At 36.8% G+C, this 27,137-nt stretch overlaps 1 protein-coding gene across 2 annotated transcripts in view; it reads left to right on the forward strand.

Moving 5' to 3' along the window:
• Positions 1–27,137, forward strand: part of UNC13C (unc-13 homolog C) — a 125,976-nt gene that overhangs the window by 73,509 nt on the left and 25,330 nt on the right. For both annotated transcript variants that reach the window (XM_066328460.1, XM_066328461.1), the window contains exons 17-22: positions 2,766–2,851; positions 16,198–16,324; positions 17,245–17,341; positions 17,776–17,919; positions 18,898–18,975; positions 22,363–22,440. In XM_066328460.1, coding sequence (XP_066184557.1) covers positions 2,766–2,851; positions 16,198–16,324; positions 17,245–17,341; positions 17,776–17,919; positions 18,898–18,975; positions 22,363–22,440 — 610 coding nt within the window. The remainder of the gene's footprint in view (positions 1–2,765; positions 2,852–16,197; positions 16,325–17,244; positions 17,342–17,775; positions 17,920–18,897; positions 18,976–22,362; positions 22,441–27,137) is intronic.

Raw genomic sequence — 27,137 nt, forward strand, 5'->3', positions numbered from 1 at the left:
TGTCTGAAGTGTTAGTGAAGCCATGGCTGTGGCCAGCACTCCACAGATGATATGATCTATCCTCTTGCTGTATGCACAGCACAAAACTGAACATATTCACCCCCTGGGACTGGTGAGATTTAGCACCTGGATGAGAATGAAGCCACCAAGTATGGAAAATGAGCTATTCTGAGAAAGTACATCTCAGGTTCAGAGACTTTGATATTCTCAAGATGTAGCAATGTGGAGATTTGGCAGCAGAAGTTAAGAAAAAGCATTTTTAATTGTCATGATAGGATTTTCTAACTTTAGGATCAAACTAGACATAGTACTGTCTAGGGTGCTTTGGGAGGTTATATGTTTTGCTTATACACTGATTCTTTTCATTTTGTTTTAATTTCCTGAGTTCAATTTCCTTTCATTGATCTGTGGTTTTATATATAGCCCTTCATTAGAATTAGCCAATAAGAACTGTTTTCACTGATTTTTTGCTTAATTAAAATCAATAGAGAAAAGACATAAGTGGCTGTCTTGTATATGCAATTTAGTATTTTTGGAAATACATGGATATGGTCATGTATGTGCAACGTAACTTGTCTGGAAAAACTGAGAATTTATATAGTTCCAAGAATGACATAGAAATTTCACTGTGGGCCAGAAAGAACTGTAGCAACTGCAGGCTAAATGAGTGACAGAGCACTCTGCTGGTTGTATTTTTGCTTCACTGAGAAATGTGACAATACATGGCTTTTGCAAAGATTAGAAAATGTAATGTGTAGAGATTTGCATGGGAAATTTCTCTGATATTTTGCACCCTAGGGATCAAAATCTGAAGTAGTTTGGAAAAGTTTTCTTACCTAAAAATAAGGTGATAAAATACAAATAATGCAAAATCCCATACTTATATAGATGCTTTAGTATTTGACCTTTGATTATCCCTTGTCTTTAATAAGACAGGTTCTTGTGTTACCATTTGTCTTTAGCATGAGGAATGTGTTCTGTGCTTCTGTTGTGAATTAGCTATGTCAGCTTCTCACATATAGTAAATTGCAAGGATACCTCTGGTAGTTCCCTCATGCCCGTGACTGGCAGCTGTGCAGTGCCCGCCAGTCTGTTAGAAGTATAAAAAATGTCATCAATTTTAGACTTCACCTAACTAAAGCCAGGTGGGATGTGTTGAACTAATTTAAACAACATTGATAATTGCAGTTTGTCTGTGCATGTGCTTTCACAAGTTAATATGCATAGACAAATCTATTTATCACTGATCAACAAGTGCACTTTTATCAGACCCAGCTTTGCCTTATGGCCAGCCTTGCAATATGCTCAAAAGACAGTGTCAATATTAAATCAGCTGTTAAATACTCAGAGCGACACTGTCAAAGTTCAAGTATGGTGCTAAGAGAGAACTCAAAGTGGACTGGAGGTAAAGAAATTAAGACAGCCGAAATACATTTCAGCATTTGAACAGAAATTAATTTTATATTAACAGAATTAATTTGAAGTTCTTTAATTGAGCAGTCATTAGCATAAAGATAGCTCAGTGAACTGAGCCAGCAACTGGTTCTTATTAAAGTGGCAGAGCTAATGAGCTGTTTAAGTACTTTTTCTTTGCAGATATGATCAGGGTCAAATAGGTCTCTAAAATGAATACATTACTTACAGCATACTGCTGCCACGTTAAAGTTGCACATAATTCTCATTCTTTCTACGTCAACAAGACCTTTATAAACTCTTACATTTTTACAGAAATTATTACAGAATATTTTCTGAATTTGATAAGTGGTTTACTAAAAGGTCAAAATACTTTGGATCCAATTCTCTGCTAGTATAAAGCCAACACAAAAGCCACACAGCTCTGTTTGTGTCCTCATTAATATATTCCCTTATTTTATGTATTCCTGGTGAACTTTGTGTGTATTTGTGTGGCTCCCACTGCACCCCTGTGCTATAAACAACTACTTAACCGCACTGGGGGATTCTGTGTTCTACTTTCTGCTCTTCTTCTGCCTGATCCTGTCTGGCTCTGCTTCTGTGTCCTGAGTGGCTCTATTAATGTCAGTTCCACACCTGCATTAAAAACAGTCCTTTTTCTAAGACAAAAAATGTGACATAAAACACGGTGTTGCTCCCTAAAATGCCAGCTTTTGCTAGCTGCTAGCAGTGAAAATGGTAACTCAAAGATTAAGGCCTTTCTTTTGCATTGAATAAGAAGCAGCTGGGAGCCGTGAAAAATTTGTGTATAAATACTTAATTGATAACAAGAGAAAGTATCTGAAAAGGACTGTTTCTCAAAGATGACATGAAGCATGAGAACAAAACTAAAATTTTGAATCAAAATCTGCATTTCACTACTTGTTATATTCTTTATTATTTTTTTTCATACTTCCAGGTGGAAGTCTTCAGTGAATTGGATTCTATGATATAAATATAAACTAATATACCTTCAGAGATAGCTTCACTCTTTTCCAGTGTCACAGAGGAATAAAGGAAAACCTGTGGCTGCTAAACATCTGAGCCAACTGTTTCATGTTCTTCATAAGATGTCTAATTTATCTAAATGTGAAGGATCATCTGCAAGATAGATGAATGTTTCTTGATTTAAAATGTCATATAAGGGAAGTTTTTATTTGAAGGCTGGATGGTTTATATAATTGTTATAAAGCATAAAATACCATAAGTGAATAATAGGGGAATTATTTTGTGGAAATGTTTGCCTTTTTGTTGTGCAGCTGCAAGCGTCATTCCTAGCAGCAGGTGAACTGACGTGATGTGATTGATTGCAGGTTCCCTCAAGAGCTGAACATGGGAAAAATCAGTGCTGAAATCATGTGGACTCTGTTTGCCCAGGACATGAAATATGCTCTAGAAGGTAATTAGAACAAACTATTAATTACACTAGTGAGTTCACCAAGACTGATTTTTACTGCAAGTGATACCTGGCATCAGATTTCTGTGTGTGTTTAAAGCTTTCTGGTGTACTTGTTTCAGATGCTTCGTAAGTTAGTGAAAAAGAAGGGTTATAAGGGATCAAATCATTGCACTGTGAAAATATGAAGGTATCTGTGAAAGAAGAACAGAAGAGAATTGTGGCTTGAAATGTTGTTTCTAAGATCTGATAAAAATCTTCAGTGTCCAAAGAAATACACATGTGCTTGCTAGAGAGCATTGTAGACACTCCAATTTTTCTCACTAGCTGAAAATTGTTAACTTGCCCATAAGGAACATTTGCGGAATGAAATTATGGAGAAAGCACAGACTTGTAATTAAATCTTTTTGTGTTCGAAAGGCAGGATGTGTTCATTCTAGTTTCAGCAGAATCAAATGCAGTTTCATTTTATCTCTTAAGATATTGTGGTTAGCCATTGTTCAAATACACAGGGTTTTTCTATATAGCAGATTGTCTCTAACTAATGGCTTCAAGCACAATAAAATATGGTTATTGCAGCAAACCAAGTAAAAATACCTGGCATAACTGGCATTGTCTTTATTCAAGTCTGCTACTAATTACAGAGCAAGTCTGCAAAGAGCAAGAAGGAACATATGAGGTTAGATTTAAAAAACAACACAGTTCAACAGGCATAAAGGATTAAAAGGCCCAAATATTTGAAGACACATTTCTATATTTTTCTCTCCAGAATGTCTAATGCAATAATATCAGTGCAGTGGTGCTTTGATGACCTGGCAGATTTTTATGATGAGAAAGAAAGAGAAAAGATGAGTGGCTAGAAGAGCTGTTGATGGAAGAACTCTTTTGTTCATCTGCTGTTGTGTTACTTTATTTTGTTAATTGCGTTATTTGATTGTGGAATTTTTGTCCTAAGCACAGCAGAGGAAAAAGAGGAGGAAGGAAGGTAATTAAAATCTGTACAACGACAACAGAAGACATGAGACATCTTAGATGTGGGTAGGAGAAGAGATGTTCAAACTACTGTTTCAAAGTGCTGTTCTGTAGTCATGTCAGAGTGAATCAGAAGTACAAGTTTGAGAAGGGGTGTTAGGCAAATCATCCCCTAAGAGTGATCAGTGAAGGCAAAAGCTTCCAAGAGCTGAGAAACATGAAGATCAAGTGAAAGCCACTGTTTTAGATTAAAGCACATTGCTGGTTCCACCACTGAAACAACCTATCTGGAGAGGCTGTCCGTCAGGAAGAGCTATCAGAAAATTGCTGTTCTGTAACTCAGTGTTGTGATTCCCTTACAGATAGCACAGATTTCTGAGGATTTCTAATGGCCCCCAACTGCCATGACTTCATAATCTTGGGTGTGGAGTTACACTCTGCACACAGACTTGTAGTCCCTGAGCACCCAGAGCTTGTAGTGCTTTAGTCATCAAACTGTAAACATTCTGCACTGCGCCAAAATAATTCACACAACATCACTCACTCTGTTTGTTCATTAGAGCACACTGATCACTCAAAACACAGCTTTGGATCAGTCTGTGGTTTGCTTCTTTGTTGTAAAGAATAGAACAAGAAGCTCTTAAGAAAGAGTTAATTATATAATATATGAAGTGTGGATGTTTGGACTGAATCAGGACTTTAAAATAAATATTAATGTTAATATTAATCCTTATTCTGCACAGAGAGATGTAGAAGGCATTTGACTTTTTATGTTCCAGACCAGTCCCTGAATGTGGTCTCATTTCTGTGTTGCTGTGGATACTGACTTTCTGAGGAGAGGAAATGCCATTGTTGGCATTAGGAATTCTAAACTGTTCCCAGAATAATTAGCAAAATATTTCCTGCATATAAATAATAATTAAAAGAGATTGTGATTAATATTTATACTAATAATTTATACTAATTTCAAAATATAGTATAAATTATTATAAATATACACAATTTCACCTTCTATGATTTTGTTCTTAAACAGGAACCTCAGTAAATCTAGTCACAAAATATAGATGAGTATACTGATCCTCTACCCAACTTTGCTGGGATTCAAATTATCAATTTTTTCTTTAGAAACTCTGAAAACTGGGTTTAATTCAGCTGTTGAGGGCTATATTATTTTTTTTCTTTAAATTCTATAAGATTAGAAACAAGCTCTTAAATATGTTCACAGTTGGTCCTCATGGTTTTAATGGAGTTCATTAAAATGCATTGCATTCTGCTATGCCACTCTCGCCTTCCAAGTTATTAACATAGGCTACCATCTGTTCATACCTAGTGTCCAGGGCTGTGATTGCAATCTTCCCCTACTCCAATTTAGTATTAATCTCCTGAAGCAGCATCTTTTGTGTTACAAAGTTGATTCCTTTCTGCGTCCAATCAAGAAGCAATAAACTGGTTCAGCATTGTTTGCAAAAGGATTGTTCATGTGATAAAAAAGATTAGATTAGCTCATCCAAGATCCTGTTTCTGGTTTTACCCACTTTGTGTATTCACAAATACATCCAGCCACCCCTATCAGCTTAAATTCAGGAAATAAGACAGCAAACACTGGATCATCCCCTTTGCATTCTTTTTCCTGAGTGCAGTTCAGAATGGCTGTTCAGGCTCTCTCCCTGTACAGCTGAATCCCTCCTGGATCTGCTCAGGAGGTGTGTGCAGTGCAGATCTGCTGCTCTCCAGCAGTGCCCCCTGCCCACCTCCTCCTGCAGAACAAGCCAGCAGCCCTGTGAGGGGCACCAGCCAGCACCACACACCCTCTGCCTTCTCTTCTCCCTTGGTCCTTGCCAGGACACTCCAGCGAGGAGGCTGTGGCATGGAGAAGTCAGAGGGGACAGCAGCTGCCATGGCAGTGGCCTTTGGCTAGAGAAGAGCAAACCATGTCTCTGTGAGTACCAAGGCAGTAAATCGGCATTGGGGGAACAGCTCGGTTTTTTGGTGAGGAAAGAAAGGGCATCCCAAAGCACAGTTCAGGTCTGCACAGCTGCCAAGATCAGGGCTACACTGTGCCAAGCTGACATGCCTTGGAAACAAAACTGTCCTAGAATCTGGTATTGAGTTCATAATTTCATTCTAGATTTTCTTCCAATTTAAGTTAATTAAAATGTTTAGCCTTTGCATAGTGTTAAAAGTTTTAGGCAAACTTTCAACAAATTGAGTTCACACCAGTTATATTTCTTTTTTTCTGGTCTGATGGATTATTTTCATGTGTATATTTTGCACGAAGAAGGTATCACTTGTTTCTCTTTCAGAATTGTCTTCATTAGATTTGGTCTCTTTGGGGTGTTTTTCTTCTTTGCAGGTTATTCATGAAGCATCAGTGGTTTGCATGATACATTATAGACTGTTAGGCATTTAGTTTACACAAACATCTAATCTTACAGGATGGTAATATTTTTGTACTGTCTGATCCCCCAATTATTCCATATTTATGATGCAAACAAGTGAGAACAGAGAGAATTTTACCAACAGTGCATATGATTTGTTACTGACTTCATATGGTAGGAAATCTTTTCCTTTACAAGTATGAAGATGCAAAGGTTAAAAGATGATGAGAGAGTAATAAGCTGAAATTAGACATGCATTTGCAAAGTATCTTTTTTTAATTATTTGTCCTCAGAAATGTCTTTTTTCAGACCTTTCAGACCTCTAACTTTTGAATAGGTCAGATCAAATGTCTGAAACTATTCAGTCTGTTAGAAAGAGAACATCCTAATTGCTGTTATTATGATAATCTAATTCTGTTAGTGGCTAGAAGTCAAGACCAGAATCAGACCAGAGATTAGTTGGCTGCTGTGTAAATATAGCGATAGACAGTCTCCATCCTGCAGAGCTGATTCTAAAGGCCTTATAAAAATAGGAAAAGGAGGTAGTCATTCCACCATTTTATGCATTTAATATAGGTTTGCTTTTCAAGTTTGATATTGTCTTCTGTGCTTAAGAAGATACGATTTTCCTGTTTCTCTGACAGATACTTCTTCCATGATAGAAACTGATACAGTGATTTGAAAGAGAAGAGGCAGGTCTGGGAATTGATGCTGAGCATGGAGACAGCATAGAAAAAGCCAAAAGGGCTAATGCTGCCCAGAGAAAGGTCACGCCATTTGGTGGCAGATTTCAAGCCTATATTAACTCCAAATTTATAATGTACAAAGTTCCCCTTAAGATGGAATGTAGTCTTGGTTTAGACAGGCTGCACAGATGAGAGAAGGTGAGACTGAGGTTTTGCAAAGGACAAGAAGGCAGCATCCACAAGAATGAAGGATGTCAACCCTATCAAAGTATAAAACCTTTTTATCTTAGTCAGTCTCATTTTTGTGTTGGCACTTTTCAACAGATGTAGTCCATGCTTATCTTTTCAGACACCTGAGGAATTAAGAGTCCTCTATGGCAACTCAGGGAGTTTGTAAAGGCAAAGTGAAGGAGATTACAGTTGGAGTTAAACCTTCCTTTGGCAGACAAGATAGAATGTTGCTGTGATTAGAGAAAGAGGAGAGTTAGAAACATTCAGAAACATTCTTTATTCACCATAACAGACAAGGATGGAAGTAGCAGCAGGTACACTCTGTACATCCTGAGGGGCTGAGCTTGGTGAGAATGAGAATCCGCCTGCCAAGGGCAAAGCTGAGCTCTCCAGGCTTGCCTAAAAAGCACCATTGCCATGCCAAATGGCACTATTTTGTTGGAGTTAATTAGATCCAGTAATTAAGACAGATGAAGTGGACAAAACTGCTCCCAGTGGCTGAGTTAATACTTCTTCATGACTTCATGTTGTGCTGTAGCAATGTGTCATCTTGCTTGGAACTACCTCAGAGATCTCTGGTATGGCACAACCTTGCAGTTGGGACTGCTATATCTATAATTTCCTTGTTCTCTAACCCATTTTCTTGGATTTTACTCATTGAACCATCATCAGAACAATGAGTAGTACTGCAGTACAAATGTACAGTAATCTTAGTAAGTTCAAGCTTCTCTGTGTCTGACTGTAGGTGTATTCATAGTGCCAGATTTACTAGAAAAAATGTAGTGCATCAGTGAATGCCTGACTTCATTGTTCAGTCTTAAACTCGTCACTCAATACTAGCAGGGTATATTTTCATGAATATTTAATAATGATAGCTCTGTCATTATTTATTCTTTTTAGAACCAATGACTATTGCTCTTGTTCTTAAACACTATTAGCTCTTACTCAGGCAATTGCTTATTTTTAAAAAAATTGTATATAAACTCTTCCTGAACGTTGTTTTATTGTGACAAAGGCAATTTTTTCTTAGTCAGCTTACACTGGTACCACTGGTATGCTGGATAGGTTCTGAGTGTAAAGGGCGCTTTAAGTGAACCTTGAATTGATTAATAATTACAGGTTATTTATAGCTCACGTGGCCCTGCCATTTCCACAGATGAGTGAGTTTTAGGGGGAAGTGTTCTGTTCAGCTGGATGCGTATACAGCTGGTATATCACCTGTAGCAGCAGGGGCAGGTAAGGCCTCCTCCAGAGTCTGTAGGTATCTCAACCTAGAAGAATATTTTGCAGCTTCTTTGTTCTTGTCCTTCATTACACCACTTTACCACACTTGATTACACTCTTTACCACTAAGATGATACCACATTATTCCATCTCATGTTTTTACAAAAGCTAGACTTATATCTTTTGTTTGAAGTAATTTTATGGCTGAGGGAGAAAAATTAAAACCCCAAACAGACAAAATCTCTAAGCAAAAATGTGACTTTGTCCCCTCAAACAGTCCTTTAAAGGCCCTTAAAAGATTGCATTGCAGCTCTGCATCTACTGGTTGGGTTAAACTTCCTTCCTTTTGTTTTCTCAAGGGATTTCTTCCCCTTAACTCTGTGAGGGGAGCTGTGTAATTCCCACACAGCAGCAGTGGAATTTAAGTGCTGCACCTCTTCCTGCATTCTGTGAGTTAATCACACAATGAATCCCCTTATATTTTGGACTTCTTTCGTTGAGAAACAGTAACTAGTAACAGCTTTCCGGAAAAGAAAAACCTTTCTTTATCAACTAGAATGCTATATTTGAGTTAAAGAAAGTTAAAAATAACCAGCAACTTCTGCTATCTTTAATCTTGCCCCTTTTTACTAAGACACTGCTTTAAAGCTTTCCTCACACAGCAGCTGTTCTTCTCCTAGTCTCTGTTTTCTTAGGTTGAACACTCAGTCTTTTGTTTTCAGGACTGTTCCACTTATGGAGATTCACTTGTGTCTTTTCTTCTATCGAATCTGAGGTCAATTTCCTCTTGTGGGCTAGTGCATTAGGTCTAAACTAAACATTTGATACAGCTTCACTCCCAGGAGAATAGGATAAATCTGTTAAAACTGCTTGTTTCCACATTATCTTTAAGTAAGCCTTAAGTGCAATTTGCTGGGTAAGAATTAGAGAACATCTTTCTGGTTTTGCCTTTGCAGGAAGAGCCGGATAGAACACAGGTAATTATTTAAGTGCTGCCTCACATTTATCTTCCTCCCATATTCATCCAGGTTTGTGCTTCATTCTACTAATTGCTTATAAAATGCAAGCATGCCTATTTGATGAGGTTTTATGGAGATATATATATATATATGGATATATATAAATTGGATTCTTATATTACCATTACTTTTCTTCTTTTATTACTTTTCTTACTTGTTTTTTTATTATTTTGAATAGATGTTGAAACATCCATATGAAGTATTTGAAATTTCAGTCATATTCTTCAGAACCAAGGCTTTAGTTATCTCATGTCAGAAAGGACTATTTCCTTTGCTTCATTCATAGCTTCCATTTCCTTACACATTCCGTGGTCAATAAATATACAAAGCAAAAATTCCACTGGCAGTAAAAAAGCAAAGTTCAGATTATTTCACTCATTGGAAGCAAGTGCTTATTTCCTTCAAAAGTAGCCATGTGTATTCAAAGACAGAATTTTGTCTCCAAATGTTTGTTCTTTGAGTGTTATCTGTTTAGTATCACAGTATGTGAATTTCAGTCTGATTCGATACTGAGGAGTGAAATTTATACTGAGGTTGATCTTATTCATTCACTTGTATTCCTGGCATTTTTCTTTCCTTGGCAGCAAGCAAAACAGAGCAAGTTTATGCATAATCAAGCTGCACATCTTGCATTGCCCTTTTGGTGATAACCCATCCACTTTTCTGGAACTTTTGTGGAAGTATTTGACTTTGGAAGTAGTGATTAATTGATGAGACAAATAGGAGTAATAAGGACTACAAATAATCAGTAAAAAAAAGCAACTGAGTAATGTTAATAAGATACAGAAGTTAATTTGCCTAAGTAATCTGAAACATTTAGGCAATGTCACACAGTGGGTAAAAAATAGCAAATGCACTGTTCAGAGTAGAAGATAGGGTAGTTTGCAGCAGGTTCATACATCCCTAATGATCTTACATGTTGCATCTCTTAAGTAGAATATGATACTGGTATTTGATGCTCTTGAAGTTCCCACGAGACATTTACCTCTGCCAGGGAACCATGTACATCTGTTTTCCAGCACCAAGCAGGTAACCCTGAACTCTCCTGCACCTGCTGTGAAATGTCAGGCAAAGCAGAGCACTGAGCAAATGGCCTCTTGCTTTGAGAGCTTCTCATTGAATGTAAAGGGCAATGTCACATCAGCTTTTACAGTGCACTGCATTAAGTCAAGGATTGATTAGCCACTTCCACTGCAGGCAAGAAGACACAAAAAGAGCAACTAATCCATTTTTCCTCACAATTCAGAATAAGAGAGTCTGTCTTCCTTCCCTGATCTCTGTAACAGAACCACAGAATTGCTAGGGTTGGCAAGAGTCTGGCAACCATCCTCTTGGCACTCTCAGTGGAGATATTTATATGCATTAAGGAAAACCCTCTGAGTCTTTTCTTCTCCAGATTAAAGAGGCCCAGGTCCCCTCCTGAGTGCCTCCTCATAAGAGATTCTCCAGACCCCTCATCATCTTTGTGGCCTCCACTGGACCCTCTCCAGTAGCTCCTCTGTTCAGGGAGGAAACATGACTCCATAGTAAAGAAATTTTTGAAGATCTACACAGCCTTTCTTAATTTATGCATGTTGCCTTAATAAGTGTACTTCGTCTCTTTTTCCTTCAATTTTCCATTTGCACAGCTTCATCACCCCACAGAGATGTTCCAGGTGCAGTCCATTATGTTTGTGAATTGTCCAAAGATATTTTGATGAAAATTTCCAAGTAAATGCAGAGAAAAGGTTGACAGTCTAGAAGTCTGTTGTAAAAGATACAATATATGTATTTTTAAAGGAGAATTAGAAGGAGTGTTAGAGATAAATGTAATCCAGAAAGGAGGTAATGACAATTTTTCAAGTTTTTGTTTATTATATTCATCTTGACACAAAGAGCCCTTCCAGAAAGGTCAGTAGTATTTCACATTATAAAAATCAATGTAAATTATACATAATTATCAATTAGTTGTGTTCTACTGTCTATTTCAGTTAATAACTAGTGACTTCCAGTGCCTTTAGCAACGTACAAGAATCCTGGGATGAGATTCTAGTAGAATGTAATGTTGCCTTCTAAAGCAGTGATGAACTTTGGGTCAAATTTTTTTCTTCATTTGTGGCCTGTACGCTGTTAGCATTCATACAATCAGAGGTTTCAAATTTCTTTCAGTGGTATATTGATTAAATCTAAATTGAAGAATAATACCACACTGAGAGAGGCTGTGGCATAGCAACCACCCCTGTATTGTGGGGAAATTGCACTGGGATCAGGTGCATTGAACATTAACTTCTACTTTTACCCAAAACAAAGGTGCATCATTCAGTGTAACATTTCCACAGTGATTCAGAGGGAGAAATACCAATTCATACCCCATCCATATCATTCCTTACTGCAGCTTTCCTTCCTGTAGCTCTGCTCAGTTTTGTGTTCCCAATTACCCTTCCCAATTATATGACTGCAAGTTTGGAAATAGCAGGTTTTCTGAAAGAGCAGTTCTGGAAGAAATAGATGGCAGCTGGTAGTGTCTGGAAAGATTGGTAGGTAATTATTGGAAATAATATGGAATTATGTCACAATGGTTGAAAATAACAGCTGAGTTTTGATGGGAAAATTTGCAGCTTTTCCAAACACAAATGCCATATGCTTAGTCTCAACCGTTTCTGTTTAATAAACTGTAGAGCAATAGAATGTATGTCAGTCAAACCAGCTGGTTGTGATGTAATTAATTTGCTACACATAAATACTCTTTATAGTAGTTACTAATCCCTGAAACCTTATCTATAAAGCCTGAAAACTAGACAAGTTTGTGGTTTTGCAGAGAAATATATTTATGTAGTCAATTTGTTCATTTTTTAGAGACTAATTTCCTTGAAGTCTTTGTTCATAAAAATTTGAAATATGCTTTAAAGCCATCTTGTTAGAATCCTTCAAGCAGCTAAATTATATGTTTTTTACAAAAAATATTGGCTTGGAAACTGCTGTAGAAAAAACAATTTTTTCTGAGTTTTTGTACCCAGATAAGGAAAATCAAAGCTGAACAAAACATCAGTTTGATTATCTGAATATTTAACATGTTCATCTTTTATGAAGGTTGTTGGATTACCCTTTTTTCCTTTTTTAGCAACTAATACATATCAAAAATTACATGGAAGCTCAGAGTAATGTTATTACCTCAAGATTAAAAAGAAAAAAGCATTCTGTAGTGAACAAGATTCTATTCCAGTTTGTGATCATACAGATATTTAGTGTCATATAGATATTTCTGCCTAGTGAGTCATCATTATGACTTTTATTTGTTGCTTTAAGAAAATCTCAACTGTCTTCAGCAATTGCTGGAAAAATGAGCAAAAATATGATTCCAAAGTACTGTTGTTTGGTTAAGGCCTGTGAGGAAAGTAACTTGGATTATAGTCATTCCTATTATGTTTCTTTATGAATTTTTCTCTAACAGAACTTCTGCCTGCATTTAAATTATGTGCCTGATACAACATCAGGTCTGTGCTCACTTCATCACACCAAGTTCTTTTGCATATATTAATGCATTCCCTGTTTTTAAAAACAATCTCTCTTCATTCTTGGTTATACAAATAACATTTGAGCTTTTTTTTTTTTTTTTTTTTTTTTTTTTTTTTTTTTTTTTTTTTCAATGCTGTTGCTTACTGGATGTTTTCTTAAGGGATTTCCCATCTCTGTGATTTGTACCAGTGAGATGGAACAATTCCATACAGTTTTCGTTGTGGTTGCAGTTACAGTATCTGTTGCTGCAAGCCTGTGGAAGCACATCTGCATCACCCCTAAGGAGATATTCCCCCCACCCCAAGTGGCATCAACAGTGTAAAAAAGTTACACTTACTGGAACTGCAATCCCTAAAAGCAGATAAAGTGCCCCATACACACAACTAAAGTTGATAGATGTTACTGTTTACAAGAATCTTATCAGTATGTTTTCACTGATATGTGACACAGTGATATACAGCATGGGAACTGAACATTACCTCTTTATAAAATTTATTAGATGAGCAGATGCTTATAAAAATATGCTGCACTACAAGGAATGTGTCAGAAAAGGAGCAGCACAAAATAAAAAATATTATCAGCATTAGGTTTGCTATACTGGAGATGGCCTTACCTAGAATCATCATGAGGATGTTCAGGTATTTCTGTCATCATCTTTTCAGGGAGTACATTTGCACAAAACTGGCAGGTTTAGTTCCAGACTGACTCAGTAGTACAATAGTTTTGCACAGCAAGAGTAGACTTTTTTAAAAAAGGTTCTATTGTGCAACTACAATATCTGTCTTCCAGAAAGCCCAAAATGGGTATATCTGTATAGGGAAACATGGCACTAGCTTTTCCTCCAGGAAAATAGATCTCCAAAATGCATCCAGTATCCTGTACTGGCTTACATTTACATTAGTTTGTGCAAGTTTTTCAGAAATTAAGCAAGCAATCTATTGGTCCTAATCAAAATTCAGAACACCTACAGTGATGTTGCTGCACTTTGTAACCAAAATCCATGGTTACCATGGATAAACCCATCTATAATCCAGTTAAAATTGTCACTGCTGACTCATATGGGCACCTGTTTGCTCTATTCTTTGCTTTATATGATCTCAAGAGGTAAAATGCTTGGATACTAAGTGACCTCATATGTCCTGTGAAGTGTTTGCTGATGTTCTCATACATTAATGTTGGAATTCTGGATGCATTTTTCACTTATATGTAACTAGAAATAATATCCTGGGAAGCTCTTTAAATATTCTCTACAAGGCATAACAGCCTGCAGAAGAAAGTTCAATTATTCATGAATTACTTTTGTGCTCTATTTTTAATGTGTTTTAAATCTTAACCTTAAAACGAGAATATCAGTGAATGGTATGTGTAAGTTGTACCCTCCTGGACAAGTTTGCCAATTAGTAACAGTAGCTTATTTTAAAAATTGAAATAAGCATTTCCTTGGTTTCTGATGCTATAGCAAACATTCTCAAGTTACACTGTATAATCTAACAAGCCATTTATGCAAAGCTTGAATGAAAAAAAGAGTGCTATTCATTTCAGAAATTCCATTCTTTTGGGATGCAATCTAGGATAGATTTTCAACAATGACTTAAGCAGCAGATGTGCAGTGAATTTCATAGCAATAGCATAATTGTACTCAGTGAAAGACTGGTCTACCTGGTAACAAAACCTTTTATAGAGCAAATGCTTTGTCATCTAGCTTTCTATAATAGTTTATGAAAAACCTGCTACCTAAAAAAAAATTTCCTCAGAACCATAAGAGAAGGCAACATCTTTCTCTCTGGGATTCTATTTAATGCTAGTAACAATGATACTGTGCTGGGGAGAATTTGTAGTACTCTCAAGTAGCATGTAGATGAATAAATGCAGTATTTAGATAGAAACTGATTTAGTAATTTTTTCTTGAGTGCGATGGAAAGGCAGTGAAGGTGAAAATACTACTGCAATACTAAAAAGGCAAAAAAACCCCCACAGGGACCCTTCATAAGCTGATTTGCACAAAACTTCACTGCATAATAAAATGCATGTGAAACACTCATCAGATGGCATGGTGTAGTACTGGAGTGCTGATTTGGCATAATAATAAAATTAAACATTTCCTTCTCATGTACCTGGCTAGATCTGAACACACAGAACGTGTCGTTCTCAGTGCATTTTCACTGACAGAGAATCCAGTGTATGACAGAGGATGGGATGGATGCTCCTGCTGTTACAGAAAATTAGGTTCCCATTCAAATATATGAGATTTGCATAAAGTTATGTTGCAAAGCAAGCAGAAGTAAGGAGCAAAAAGGAGGTTTGAAATTGGTAAGTTCTTAATACATAATATTTACACAAGAGCATCATTCCTGCTGAGTACTTGTATGAGGTCATTTTTTAAGGGAGCTGGGAAAAGAAATTACTCTTTTGCTTGGGGAAGAATGTGCAAGTGACATGACACCTCAAACTGATAAGATATGTAGAGATTTTAGGAACCTGTGAGCAGCAAACAAAGGTATGATTATTCTGCCCAAAACTTATGGATCCCTGGTTTCATGCTGAGGGGGAGGGAAATGAAAGATTTGAGCACAGACAAAAGTGTCTCTTAGCTAAGGGAGAGAAGTGATGGAGTTGTCCAGGTCTACAGTGGCTGGGTGAACAATACAGACTATAGTGTACAAGCTAAAAAAGGATCAAAATCCTGGAAGAAAGATGGATATTTGTTCCAAACAAATCAAATCAGACTTTAAACATGCAGAAAGTGGTTACAGGTGGCTCCATGACTTGTGGCACCCACTTCCCTCTGCATGTTCAGTATGTGGAAAATGGAAGGACATTGAGAAGGTGAAGTCCATTTAAAAAATTTCAAAAACACTCTATTAAAGAATCTTTTTTACTTGTGCCATAAATCAGATGGCTGTAGAGCAGTAGAGTTTTCTCCTATTTCAGGTTCCACAGATTCATGTAGGACTGGCATTTATAGCTGTTGCTTCCTCTGGATACTACGCAGCTATGGTTGTCTTTTCTAGCTTGACACTCAAAAGCTTCTTAACCATTTTCCAACAGTCAAAGAAGGATATAAAGAAAGGGAAGTCAGCAAATTTGCAGATTTTTCTCACTGCAGTGAAGAGAGGGGAAAAGCCTAATTTGTGGTTTGGTCTTTGGTTTGTTTTGTTTTTCCTAAGGGTACTCAGATCCTGAAAATTGAAACTGTGGGTATTACTACCTCTAGAAAAATCAAACCAATTATGCTTTAAAATGCAAGTCCTGTATTATTATGTCACCAGTGCACTGAGGCACAAGAATGTTATTTACTGTTAGAATGCTATTAAGTGCTTTTATTTCCACTCCTTCTATTACAGAACATGAAAAGCAGCGATTATGCAAAAGCACAGATTATATGAATTTGCACTTCAAAGTGAAATGGTTTTATAATGAATATGTGCGAGAACTCTCTGCTTTCAAGGATGCAGTGCCTGAATACTCTCTGTAAGTGGTGTTTCAGGAAGGCTTCCCTGGGTGTGGGCTTTGCACAAGGTTTATTTTGGTCAAATATTTATGCTCAGCTTTGTGCAAGATCGCAAGGTGTGTGGCACCAATAGCTGTCTTTTGCACTTCCTTCTCTTTAGTTCTTCATTCTATCCAGTGAAATAGTCCAGGTGTTAAATGTGCAATTAGCTACTTCATAGGTTTCTTGTTGCAGCTCCAGGTCTTCAGACATGACAAATGCTTCGGTCAGAAAATGTCTGAGGAAGGTATGAGGTGTGGGAGCAGCAGCACTATTAGCTGCAGATCCCTGCATTTGTTTTATAACCAAATTTGGATAAAGCTGTAATGCTAATGGGATATACTACTGAAATCATTCTCTACTGGATTGCTTAACACTCAGCTGCTGATTTTGTTTTTACCTGTCTCCCTGCAATAAATATATTCTAGTCCTGTCCTTGTATATGAGCTATCCTTAATGTTCTCCAAGTCTGCTGGTTTGCTTAGAAGGTTTGAGGCCTGTCATTACATTTTTTTTAAATAAATTAAAGAAAAATTAAACACAGTGATTTTTACTAAAACATAGTTATGCATGAGTTATTTCATACACAAATAAAAATAAATGTTACCAAAGAGCCAATATTGATAGAAGGTGCATACTTCTCATGCTTCACTGTCAAGAATTGGCTACTGCTAATTTTACACCACCAGGGTACACCGGTGAGAGTATTGTGAAACTGAAGCCTGAAAAGACTTTTGGTAGCTGCAGCATTTTGGTCACAAAAATTTTTCCAGGGTTGTTGGAGTCTTTGGCAATTAGAAAAGATATGAAAACAGAAAGTGCCAAACTGCTGGGTAGTATGACATCTGTCCTCTTGTGATCTTTATGAAATCTACCTATTTACATTGCTTTTAATTTTCAGGTGGTTTGAACCATTTGTCATTCAGTGGCTGGATGAAAATGAGGATGTCTCAATGGAATTTCTTCATGGAGCACTAGAAAGAGACAAAAAAGATGGGGTGAGCTTTTACTTTTTAAAGACAATAAATAAAGTATTAAGACATATATTATTATAAAACCAGAATTATATTTGGTCCCACGACATCCTTCTTAGACATCAAGAGATTACAGCTTTTGGAAGATACCTTGTAGAGAAATTCCTGTTCTAATTCCTTCTAATTCCCTCTGCCTAAATCCCCACAGAATTTATTCCATGGTATCATTTCATTAACCTATGGTGTGATAATGATGTCATGAGCAAAAATTCTGGTTTTATTTTTAAGAGGTTCAAAAGTATCAGAAAAGTGAAAAGCTGCATTTCTTAGTATTATCAGGGAGACTTCTTTTTTCCTTTATTACTTTTTATGATTCTAGGAGGAATTTCAAGTATAAGAATCAATGAATACGGTTTTGATCTCTGAACAAATATTAACATTTGAATGTTTCTCTCTAGTTTCAGCAAACATCAGATCATGCCCTTTTCTCTTGTTCTGTGGTGGATGTCTTCACACAGCTCAATCAAAGCTTTGAGATTATTAAGAAATTGGAGTGTCCTAATCCAGAAGCACTATCTCATTTAATGAGAAGATTTGCAAAGGTAAATTAAAGTCAATGTATCTCAACTAAGCCTCAGAGAGAATGACATTGTGTTGCCATGTACTTAAAAGCTAAGTGATTCCAATGGTTTTTAGAATCAGTGTTGTCTATCTGATTGGGATCCTCAGAAAGACATGCTGTCTGTGGCTTAAGGCTGGGTTTTGTCTACTTTGTCAAAATGGTTTACTAATTTGAGAAATTCTATCCTCTCTGACATTTCATATTTGTGTATTTTATACATTTATGCATGTATCAATTGTTATCTTTCTAAGAACTGATTGCAGTTCCATGAATTGAGCCATTCACTGAAGTGCAATTAGCTAATTAGGCAGTGCAAGTGAAGGAAAATTCAAGGTGTGGCAATAAAGTGTTTTTGTTTGAAGTCCTGAGGTGGTAGTTACTCACTTGCTGCTTGATAAACTCAGCTCTGCCAGCCTTCTATTTGGATAGTTACATTTCCTTACAAGCTCTGAATTTCCATTATAGTCCTGCTGGCTTTAGAAAAGTTCACATTTACATTTAATTCTGTTCTTTCATTGCAACAATTCTCCATTTTCAGAGTTCTTATTTACGTGATTGTTGTTGTAATGTAACTCATATTGCCAGGCTTTGAACAGTGCTCCTTTTGTCTTATATTTCTAGTCTATGTATTGTCACCCTGGAGGATTTTTTGAGCTTTCTGCTGTTCCATTAATTATGTAGTACATTGCAAGAAGTAGAGTTCTTTGTGCTTCTCAAAAACAGTACTGCTAAAATTAAATTATCTCTGCTATTGAAGATTGCTTTACATTAAGAACTACCCACCATCTGCTGTGCAGGGATTTGAAAATGTACTCACAGGATTGATTATATCTAAAAAATATAATATACTATGTGTGTAAGCACCTGTAAAACCTATTGCTTATACAAACCTCTTCTTTTATTATTGTTGGCTTACATTATGAAATTCACCATTTTAAAGACTCTTCTCCTATTCTAGACTATCAACAAAGTACTTGTTCAGTATGCTGCAATTATTTCAAGTTACTTCAGCTCCTATTGTGATAAAGAAAATGTGGTGAGTAAGAAGCTCTGGCTTTTTTCTGCCTCAGAAATTACCTTTAAGTGACTTACTGTACTTTTTGAAAATGTAATCACTTCTTCATATGAAAAAACATGAATGGAGGGAGTTCAGCATGTTTTCATTGCTGCTTACAGTGATGTGTAAAAGCTGCAAAGACTGAAATCAGTTAAGAAATCCTAGTTAATAATTTCAGTGTTAAGTTATAAAATAATTAAAAGATGACTACAAACATGCAGTGGATAACAGCCTAATACTATGGTGAACATGGGGAATGTATCTTCATCTTGTTTCTCAAACAGAAGAAAATCTCTGTGTTTAGAGTTTTCACTTTGCATTGCCTTGGCTCTCTGTATCAGTCTGTGCATTGGAGAGTTTCTAAGATCACTGTTCCCTGTGCAGGGAACGTGTGTGGAGGTTTCTGCTGCTGCCACTCGTTGGGTTTCACCCTGCAGAGGGGAGGAGAAAGTTGTGCTGCTGTTACTCGCTGCTTACAAGGGAGTCCCTAAAGTAGGAACAGATTGCCATGGACTCAGAAATAAATGAGATATGGACACTAAAGATGTAGTTGAGTGGATGGAAACATTTTCAGTACTTTAACAAGACCAAAAAAAAAAAAATACTCTTGGGAACTGGATTTTCAATATTATTGATATTCAGTCACAGCTAGTTCTCCCGTGACAGGCAGCATTTAGCACAATATCTGCTGTATTTAGTTGTGTTTTGTTCAGCTGTACCAATCTGCAGTCGGATCAATAACTGCAGCCCCATCCTCAGACTGTTCACCTTTAATGGTACAGCCCTTAGCCCGTCACAGATCTCAGCTGTCCTCGTGTCCCATCCCCGTGCATGACATCTGCCAGTGCTCTGTGTAGTTTGAGGCAGTGTGATGGTCTGGAGGCCACCAACATACACACAGTAATAGAATTTATAAAGACATCCACTGCAGCTAAATATAAAATATTTGGAGTTCCTGTGAATTTGATGTTAAAATTAAATAAAGCTCACTGCTTTCTAGAAGAAATTAGTTCTAATAAAGTTAGACTTGAATCATCAAGTCTGCTTGTGTAGTCTTTTGACCTATACAATGGGATTTTTTAATTGTTGGAGTGAATAATCTCTGAAATCATTTCATATACCTATCTTTATTAAGGCTTTAGATGAAATTAATATCATTATGAATGAAAGAATGGCTTGGATTGGAAGGGACCTTAAAGATATCTCCTTCCATCCCTCTGCTGTGAGCAGAAACACCTTCCACTAGACCAAATATTGTATCAAATGCCTTTGAGGGACATAATTGTTTTTTCACAGAATTTGCCTGACATTTTTTTGTCTTAATAGAAGTCAATTAATTTCAGCTGCAATAAATGTTCAGCTGTATTAAAGTTGGTAGAAGAGGAAAAACAAATACTTTTTATGATTCAAATTGGAATTTGGCATTCTTTCTCCAGTCAATACTTTTAGTAATCTTATTAAACACTACAAAATGTGCACATAAACTGTTCAAATAGAAGTGTATCAAAGATGCTGTAAAGATATTTATCTAATGTAAAAACAGCCTCTCATCTTCCACCTCCTGTGAGCATTTACAAACAAATGTGGGTTCTGGTATTGTACTTGCCACTTACTTTTACATGTTGTTGCATGCATCTGTCTGATTCCTGTAAACTGCTGCACAGACTGTTCTGAAGGGTAGGCAATAGTGAAAGACAGTGAGAATGTTTTTAAATAATGTTCTTTACTGACAACAACAACAAAGTTTTCATTGAGCCAATGTAGGCTTAGGCTCTGAAAGAGCCACCTGAGCCAGACTCAAAGGAAACTTTGAAACTGGTTCACTGTGAAGTATTTATCTCATAGCTATTGCATTTGCAAAAGGCATTTGCATTTGTTTGGAACAAAAGGAACAGGATGTTATATTCAGCTACTTATACCCCTATCACAAATCATAATTCTCATAATTAATGGTTTGTGATCTTGCAGAAAATTTCCAAAATAATTCATTTATTAGAAGTTAGGAGATAGTACAGGAAAGGAGGGATACAATCTTAGCGATTGTAAATTAATAGAAGGTAGATGGAGAAATAGAAGTGGGTTTGTGGATTTTTCAAGAGATAAGCAGAGAGGTGACATTTCAGCTCTACAAAGCCAGCTGCATTCTGTAGGATAAGCACCATGCTTCACGGGGAAGGAATAATCTAATTGGTAAGAAGTTAGAACAAATTTCTTTTTTTTTCTTCAGTGGAGAAAGACTTTGACACCAAATTTCTATGAGAGTAATGCATAAATAATTAAAGCTAAATCATGTTATTGATCCCATCATGTTTGGAACATGCTATTAACTTGAAAGGTACAAACAAGTATCAGTCACTGTAATCATTCCATCACCACCTTGTTTGTTTTCTGAAAAAAAGCTATATCTGTTTTATTGAAATGCATTTCTTCAGTGTCTAAATTGATCAAGTCATGCACTAGAACACACTGGCCTTGGCCAGCCACAGTTCTTTTAGTAAGTGTTGTCTGATTGCTTCATCTGCACCATAACAAACCAGCATATAATGTCATATAAGTACACAAGATTCTAGTAATGGATTATTTCTTGCATTACTTTTGTAACTAGCTCCTTAATTTTATTAATGATTTGCTTTTAACCTTATATAAATACAGAAATTGCTGTCTTTTGCATAGTGGCTTTTTTGCCCAGTGTTCTGTCTTTTAAAAATGGGCTTAAACAGCCACATTTCTAGACTAAAATGATTACAGAGTTCTATTGCCTGATCTATTCACCAGCTTTTCAAGTAATGCAAAAATGCATATTTCTAAAGTATTATTCTGTTATTAACCGAATGGCTTCTTGATTTATTCAAATACTTAAGCATCAGCCATTATCTGTGTTACAGTGTTGTCAGTTTTCTGCAAAGACTGGGTCTAGCAAACAATGCAGCAATCCCTTTCCTGCAGCCTGTTGTCACTCCCAAAGCATATTGACCGTTGTTGCTTCTGCTCTCCACAGGATGATGATGATGTGCTACTTGCATTAGTACCAGATGCAGCTGTATTAAGTATGACTAGAAACTACCTCAGATAGCTCAGGACATGCAGTTCTGGAATGTGAAACCTGTGCAGCTGGTTGGGAGATGGAATCCAGCTCCCTGTGGGCAGCGGTGCCCTTGGTGGGCAGTCACGGGCTGAGCAGACAGAGAGAAGGGTCAGTTAAGGAGGAAGGACAGGCAGCAGTGGAAGTTCCCCTAAAAAACACAGTGTATGAACGAAGATGGTCTTAGAAATCTTCTCCAACTTTAATGATTCTATAATTTTATGAATGTAGGGCTGCTGAAGAATTGGTTGTGCACAACCTCACATTTGATGCTCTCTCTGTAGGCCTGTATCTTGATGAACAACATTCAGCAACTAAGAGTGCAGCTAGAGAAAATGTTTGAGTCCATGGGAGGGAAGGAGGTGAGTTATATCTGTTTCCTGGTTCATTCCAAGTTCCTTAGAGATCATTAGCACCATGTTTGCAGCCTAGTCAAAGCTTTCATTTCTACTTGAAAAGAAAATCAAAGTGTTTAAAAAAAAGTCTACGAGACCCATTTACTGTCCTGAAAATACTGGAATGACATAACTCACAGACACATGCTAATGATCTGTAATGTTCTATCAGCACTGGGTGTTTTGTGTTGCAATCTGTAGTGCCAGCTTTCTTTAAATGTTTGTATTGGACTGTACTTTGCTTTTTATGTATTGGTACGTTTTGTCTGTAATGTGTCATTGTCTTTGTCTAATGCCTTTGACTTGCAATCCACTGAGCAGAAGAAAGAAGGAGAGAGATTCTCTTATGAGGTTTGTGATAGTAAGCATCTTTTATTATTCCTGACCATATTCTAAGGCTAAGAACAGCCACATTTTCTAATTATTTCCATTGATGCATTTGTGTAATTCCCTATGATCTAAAATCAAAAAGAGCTATGCTTGGGCATTCAGTTGACATTAAACCAAAATGTTTTACTAGGCAGATAGTGCAAAGCCTTCCAGAGTTTTTTAAAAAAATCTATAAAACATTTTAAGTGCACTTTTCAGTTTCTGAGGTCCTGCTTGTATTCAGGATACCATTGCACCAAGAGCTGTTTTTCAACAGTTCAAAACATCCTCAGCTTTACTCCCTTTTTCATTTCAGAAGATTAAAAGTGCCTGAAGTCCTGTCCAGCAGTAAAAGGACATAGACAGTGCTTCAATACCTTGTTGACTGTAGTCTTTACTGTTCTGAAACATGATGAAGATATTAACATATCTTCAAGCCATAGAAAAAATCCTGTCTGCTTGTTGAGAAGCAGTGGTTAGAACATGAAGATCCTACCCATAGTGTCAGTAGCTGGCTCTAAAAATAAGTTATGCATACATCATCCTTTTTCTTCTTGAGACTGCAGTTTGACAGATTCACAAAAGTTTGATCTAGTGTGGCCACACTACAGAGAAAACTAGAAAACAGAGCATTTCGTATTTCCACATGCACAGTGGGACCCTGCAGAGGTGAGATGGGTCCCCCAATGCCATGCAAGGAACTGCAGCCTCCAGATGCACCTACGGAGTCACTCCAGGGAGTGGAGGTTCTGCTGAGCCAGGAAGAGCAAAAATACTTCCTGCTCCAGGAAATAAACAGGAAATAAACTTCTGCAGTCTTGTCACTGCAAATTTCTTACCAAACTTTGAAAACAGATATTCATCATCCACAAGTGGTGGCTGTTTTTGTGGTTCCTATTATACCCTTTTCCCTCTCTGAATATTACAAGTAATCTTGTCCTCCACACTTTTATGTTCTGTGCAAAGTACTTTTTTATTAGGTCTTGGAGCCAATCTTAATTTCCAATGTCATGATTCATGAAAACAGGTAAATGTCCATAAATCAGGGTAATGGCAAGGGCAGAGGAAAGCTGAGTCGCATTTTATGTCTATTTCCATCAAATTATTTTCAACCAGAATATTTGCTTCTCTAAAAGTCCTCTTTTCCAAAAGAAAACATTAGTTTTTCATTTGCTCCTAATGCCTTATATGCCTTATTTTTAAATTAGGAATTTTTCGTAGCAGTTTTCTGTCAAAAGTTCTTATGACTTCTCATCCTTTTTGGTTTCCTTTTGATGTTAATGAGGATGAATTATTAAGGTTGTTATGGTATCAAAGCAGAGTTTTCTACAAATACAGTGCAACATGCAACCCACAGAGACGATTTGGATAAATTTTCCTATAATCCCTTCATTAGGGTGCCTTAAGTGCATCTCTGATTCACACTGTAAGAGAAGAGATCTTAAGAATACATTCAGACTTTTAGGGCAACTTCTTGAAGAAAAGTACAGTCACGTTCAATTTTTTTTCACCCATATCAAAATGCCATTAAAATGTTTGTCCTCAAATTGAATACTTATTTCCCTCACTATTCCAAAGGCACAACTACTAATGGCCAATTTGGCTTATTGAACTGGTACTTATTAGAAACAAAGCCAGCAATAAAATCTGTAAGCAGTTTCCTTGAAGGGAAAAACAGTTTAATATTTCACTCGTGGAGGGCATAAAAGTCAGATGATTTTCAGCAAAATAATGAGACCTATTTCAGTTGAAGCAAAACTAATTCTAAAAAAAATTAAATGCTGTTAATCTCCTCAGTGTCACACTGTGAGCAGTATGTCTTTCAAACTGTGCAGTCAAAATAACCACAATCAAGCAGCAGTCCCTCTGTTCAGAGCAGGCTTATTGCACATTGCAGGCAGGGAGCTCTATAAATAGAGAAAAAACTGATTTCTCAGATCCTCCACCATTAAAATAAAATAGTCTGAACAAGATGAGCTTCTTTATTAACTGTCCTCCTCCTCTGCAGCAAAGCAGGGAGGGTACTTACAAATCATATCAATGAGGACAGTCTGCCATGAGAAAGAGTAGTAAAGTGCATCCAACCCACTGTTTGTTTAGGGTTTTTTAATCAAGTCCAAAAACATGGGAACAGATCATCATCATAGAATTTTGGTTTAGCTCCTGTTTGTTTCATCCAAAAGGAATGCATACATTTACACTAAACATTTTTTTCATGTCTGACAAGCTGGAAGCTGATAAAAGAGAAAGAAGAGAAGCCAATGCTTATGTTGTTTTATACCAGATGACAGAACATGGCAGAAATCAGTTACAGTAATTAGGATTAAAAAAACAAAAATGTGTAAAGCAAAAGGAGATTGTTTATGTATGACAATATTATATTAATTGTAGATAAATCATATTCCCACTTCGGTAAATTCAGTTTCAACTTTACATATAAAGCTTAGGAATTCCTGTAGGACTATATATGTGGGCTTAAAGACTTTGATGGGGTGACAGAAGACCAGACTTCACCAGAATAGTTCTGAGGTGTCCATCTTTATATCTTCTACAGAGGCCCAAGTGCTTCTCAGTGCACTCAGAGCAGTGGCAGCCAAACATGTCACATCTCACTGTCCCAAGGGTGTGAGATGTGTGGGTGGAGGAAGAGTGATGTCTGTCAGAGACAGAACCACTAAAGTGATGGAGCTGATAAATGTCTGTATTTTTGTTAGATATACAGAAAATATGTAAAACTATTTCCTGAACAGAAGTAACCAAGTGGTCCCATTAGGAAACTAAGTAAATAGACCTGTGAAATTGCAGCTAAATGGAATTCAGATTTAGAGAGGTTCCATTTAACTCATGCAAAAGTAATTTACATCTCTGTAGGTTCCTGCAGAAACATCACCAAATTTGCAGTTAACAAGATGATGTCCATACTAGCACACATTAAATTACAGCAGGGAATACCCCCATCTAACACATCGAAAGCAGCCAAATTCATCAGATTTTTAACTCTTTTCCAAAGCTTGTCAGTATAAAAAAATTCAGTTTTAGACAGGCAGATTTGGAAACTATGATGTTCAAATATTTCTCATTTTTTAGCTGTTCAGAAAATGTGTTCTCAGTTTTTCTGTAGCATCCAGAAAAAGTCAAACTTCTAATTATCTCTTTGATAAGATAATAATCAACATAATCTTACGTAGTGTGCCAACAAATTTATGAGTATATTCCCTTGTGGGTAGAAATTAATTCTGCTATTTAAGAACATGGTAATATAACAGAAATATGAGCCTAGAAAAGCCAAGAATATTAAAAACTGATAGAAAAGTATGATTTACACATTATTATTGAAATAAGCTTGCTCCTTTAAAAAATCCAATTTTAAAACCTAAGCAACCTACCCTGATGTATTTTAAGGCTAGTCCACACATGCTGTGAGCTGTTGATGGAACCCAGAATACATTTGTCCAAGGGATATATTAGTTGTCTATTTTCTTTAGGTGCTTAAATGAGATATGGTACACTAAATGACACTCAGAGCTGGGTATTATTGTTGGTTTGTTGAGGGTTCTTTTCCCAAAATAATCTGCTCAAGTAGAGCCTTTTCCTTTTATTTTCCTGAAATATGTTCAGGGAAGTTTGTTAGTTTTTATTCCTTCTTCATAAAACTCTAAGAAGCAAATGAGACTCGAAGAGAAAAAGAGAACTCCCCAACACCATAAATACTTCATTTTCATGTCTGTATCTCCCTCTGTGACATCATCTCAGATGCTGATCAGCATTGCCTTTGGTCTCACTTCCATGCTTCCATCTTAGCTCTGCCATATCAGGAAAAAGCAGCAGGTCGTGCTGAGGCATATTTGGATGGTGCCTGAGGACAATCATTAGCACACAAAAGACACATGATAAAATAAATGAAAAGTGCACATTTTAGTTCTGGTGAGACACTCAAATCACCATATATTCCAGTACCTAAAGAGAAGTAGCATTTAAAAATCTTGCTGACATCTTCTTAGTGATGCCGCCATGGCCAGGTGTGGAGCACCTGGCCGGGAGCCCGCATACCTCTTTGTGTCACACTCCTCCCCGTGCCTCCTCATCGATGAGCATGAGCATGTGTACACACAGGGCTGGAGGTCCTGCCAGATGCCTCCAGCTGTGCACACACAAACTCGTTCATGCAATTTGTGAGCACAAAGCCTCTACAGTATTGAACAGTTGCATGCACCCTTCTATAATGTGTGTAATGTCCACAATCTGGCGTTAGCATTTATTCAGTTTTGGCTGGACTAAGTTCAATTCCAGGTGAA

Source organism: Sylvia atricapilla, chromosome 13 (assembly GCF_009819655.1).
Source record: "Sylvia atricapilla isolate bSylAtr1 chromosome 13, bSylAtr1.pri, whole genome shotgun sequence".
NCBI classification, from domain to species: Eukaryota; Metazoa; Chordata; class Aves; order Passeriformes; family Sylviidae; genus Sylvia; species Sylvia atricapilla.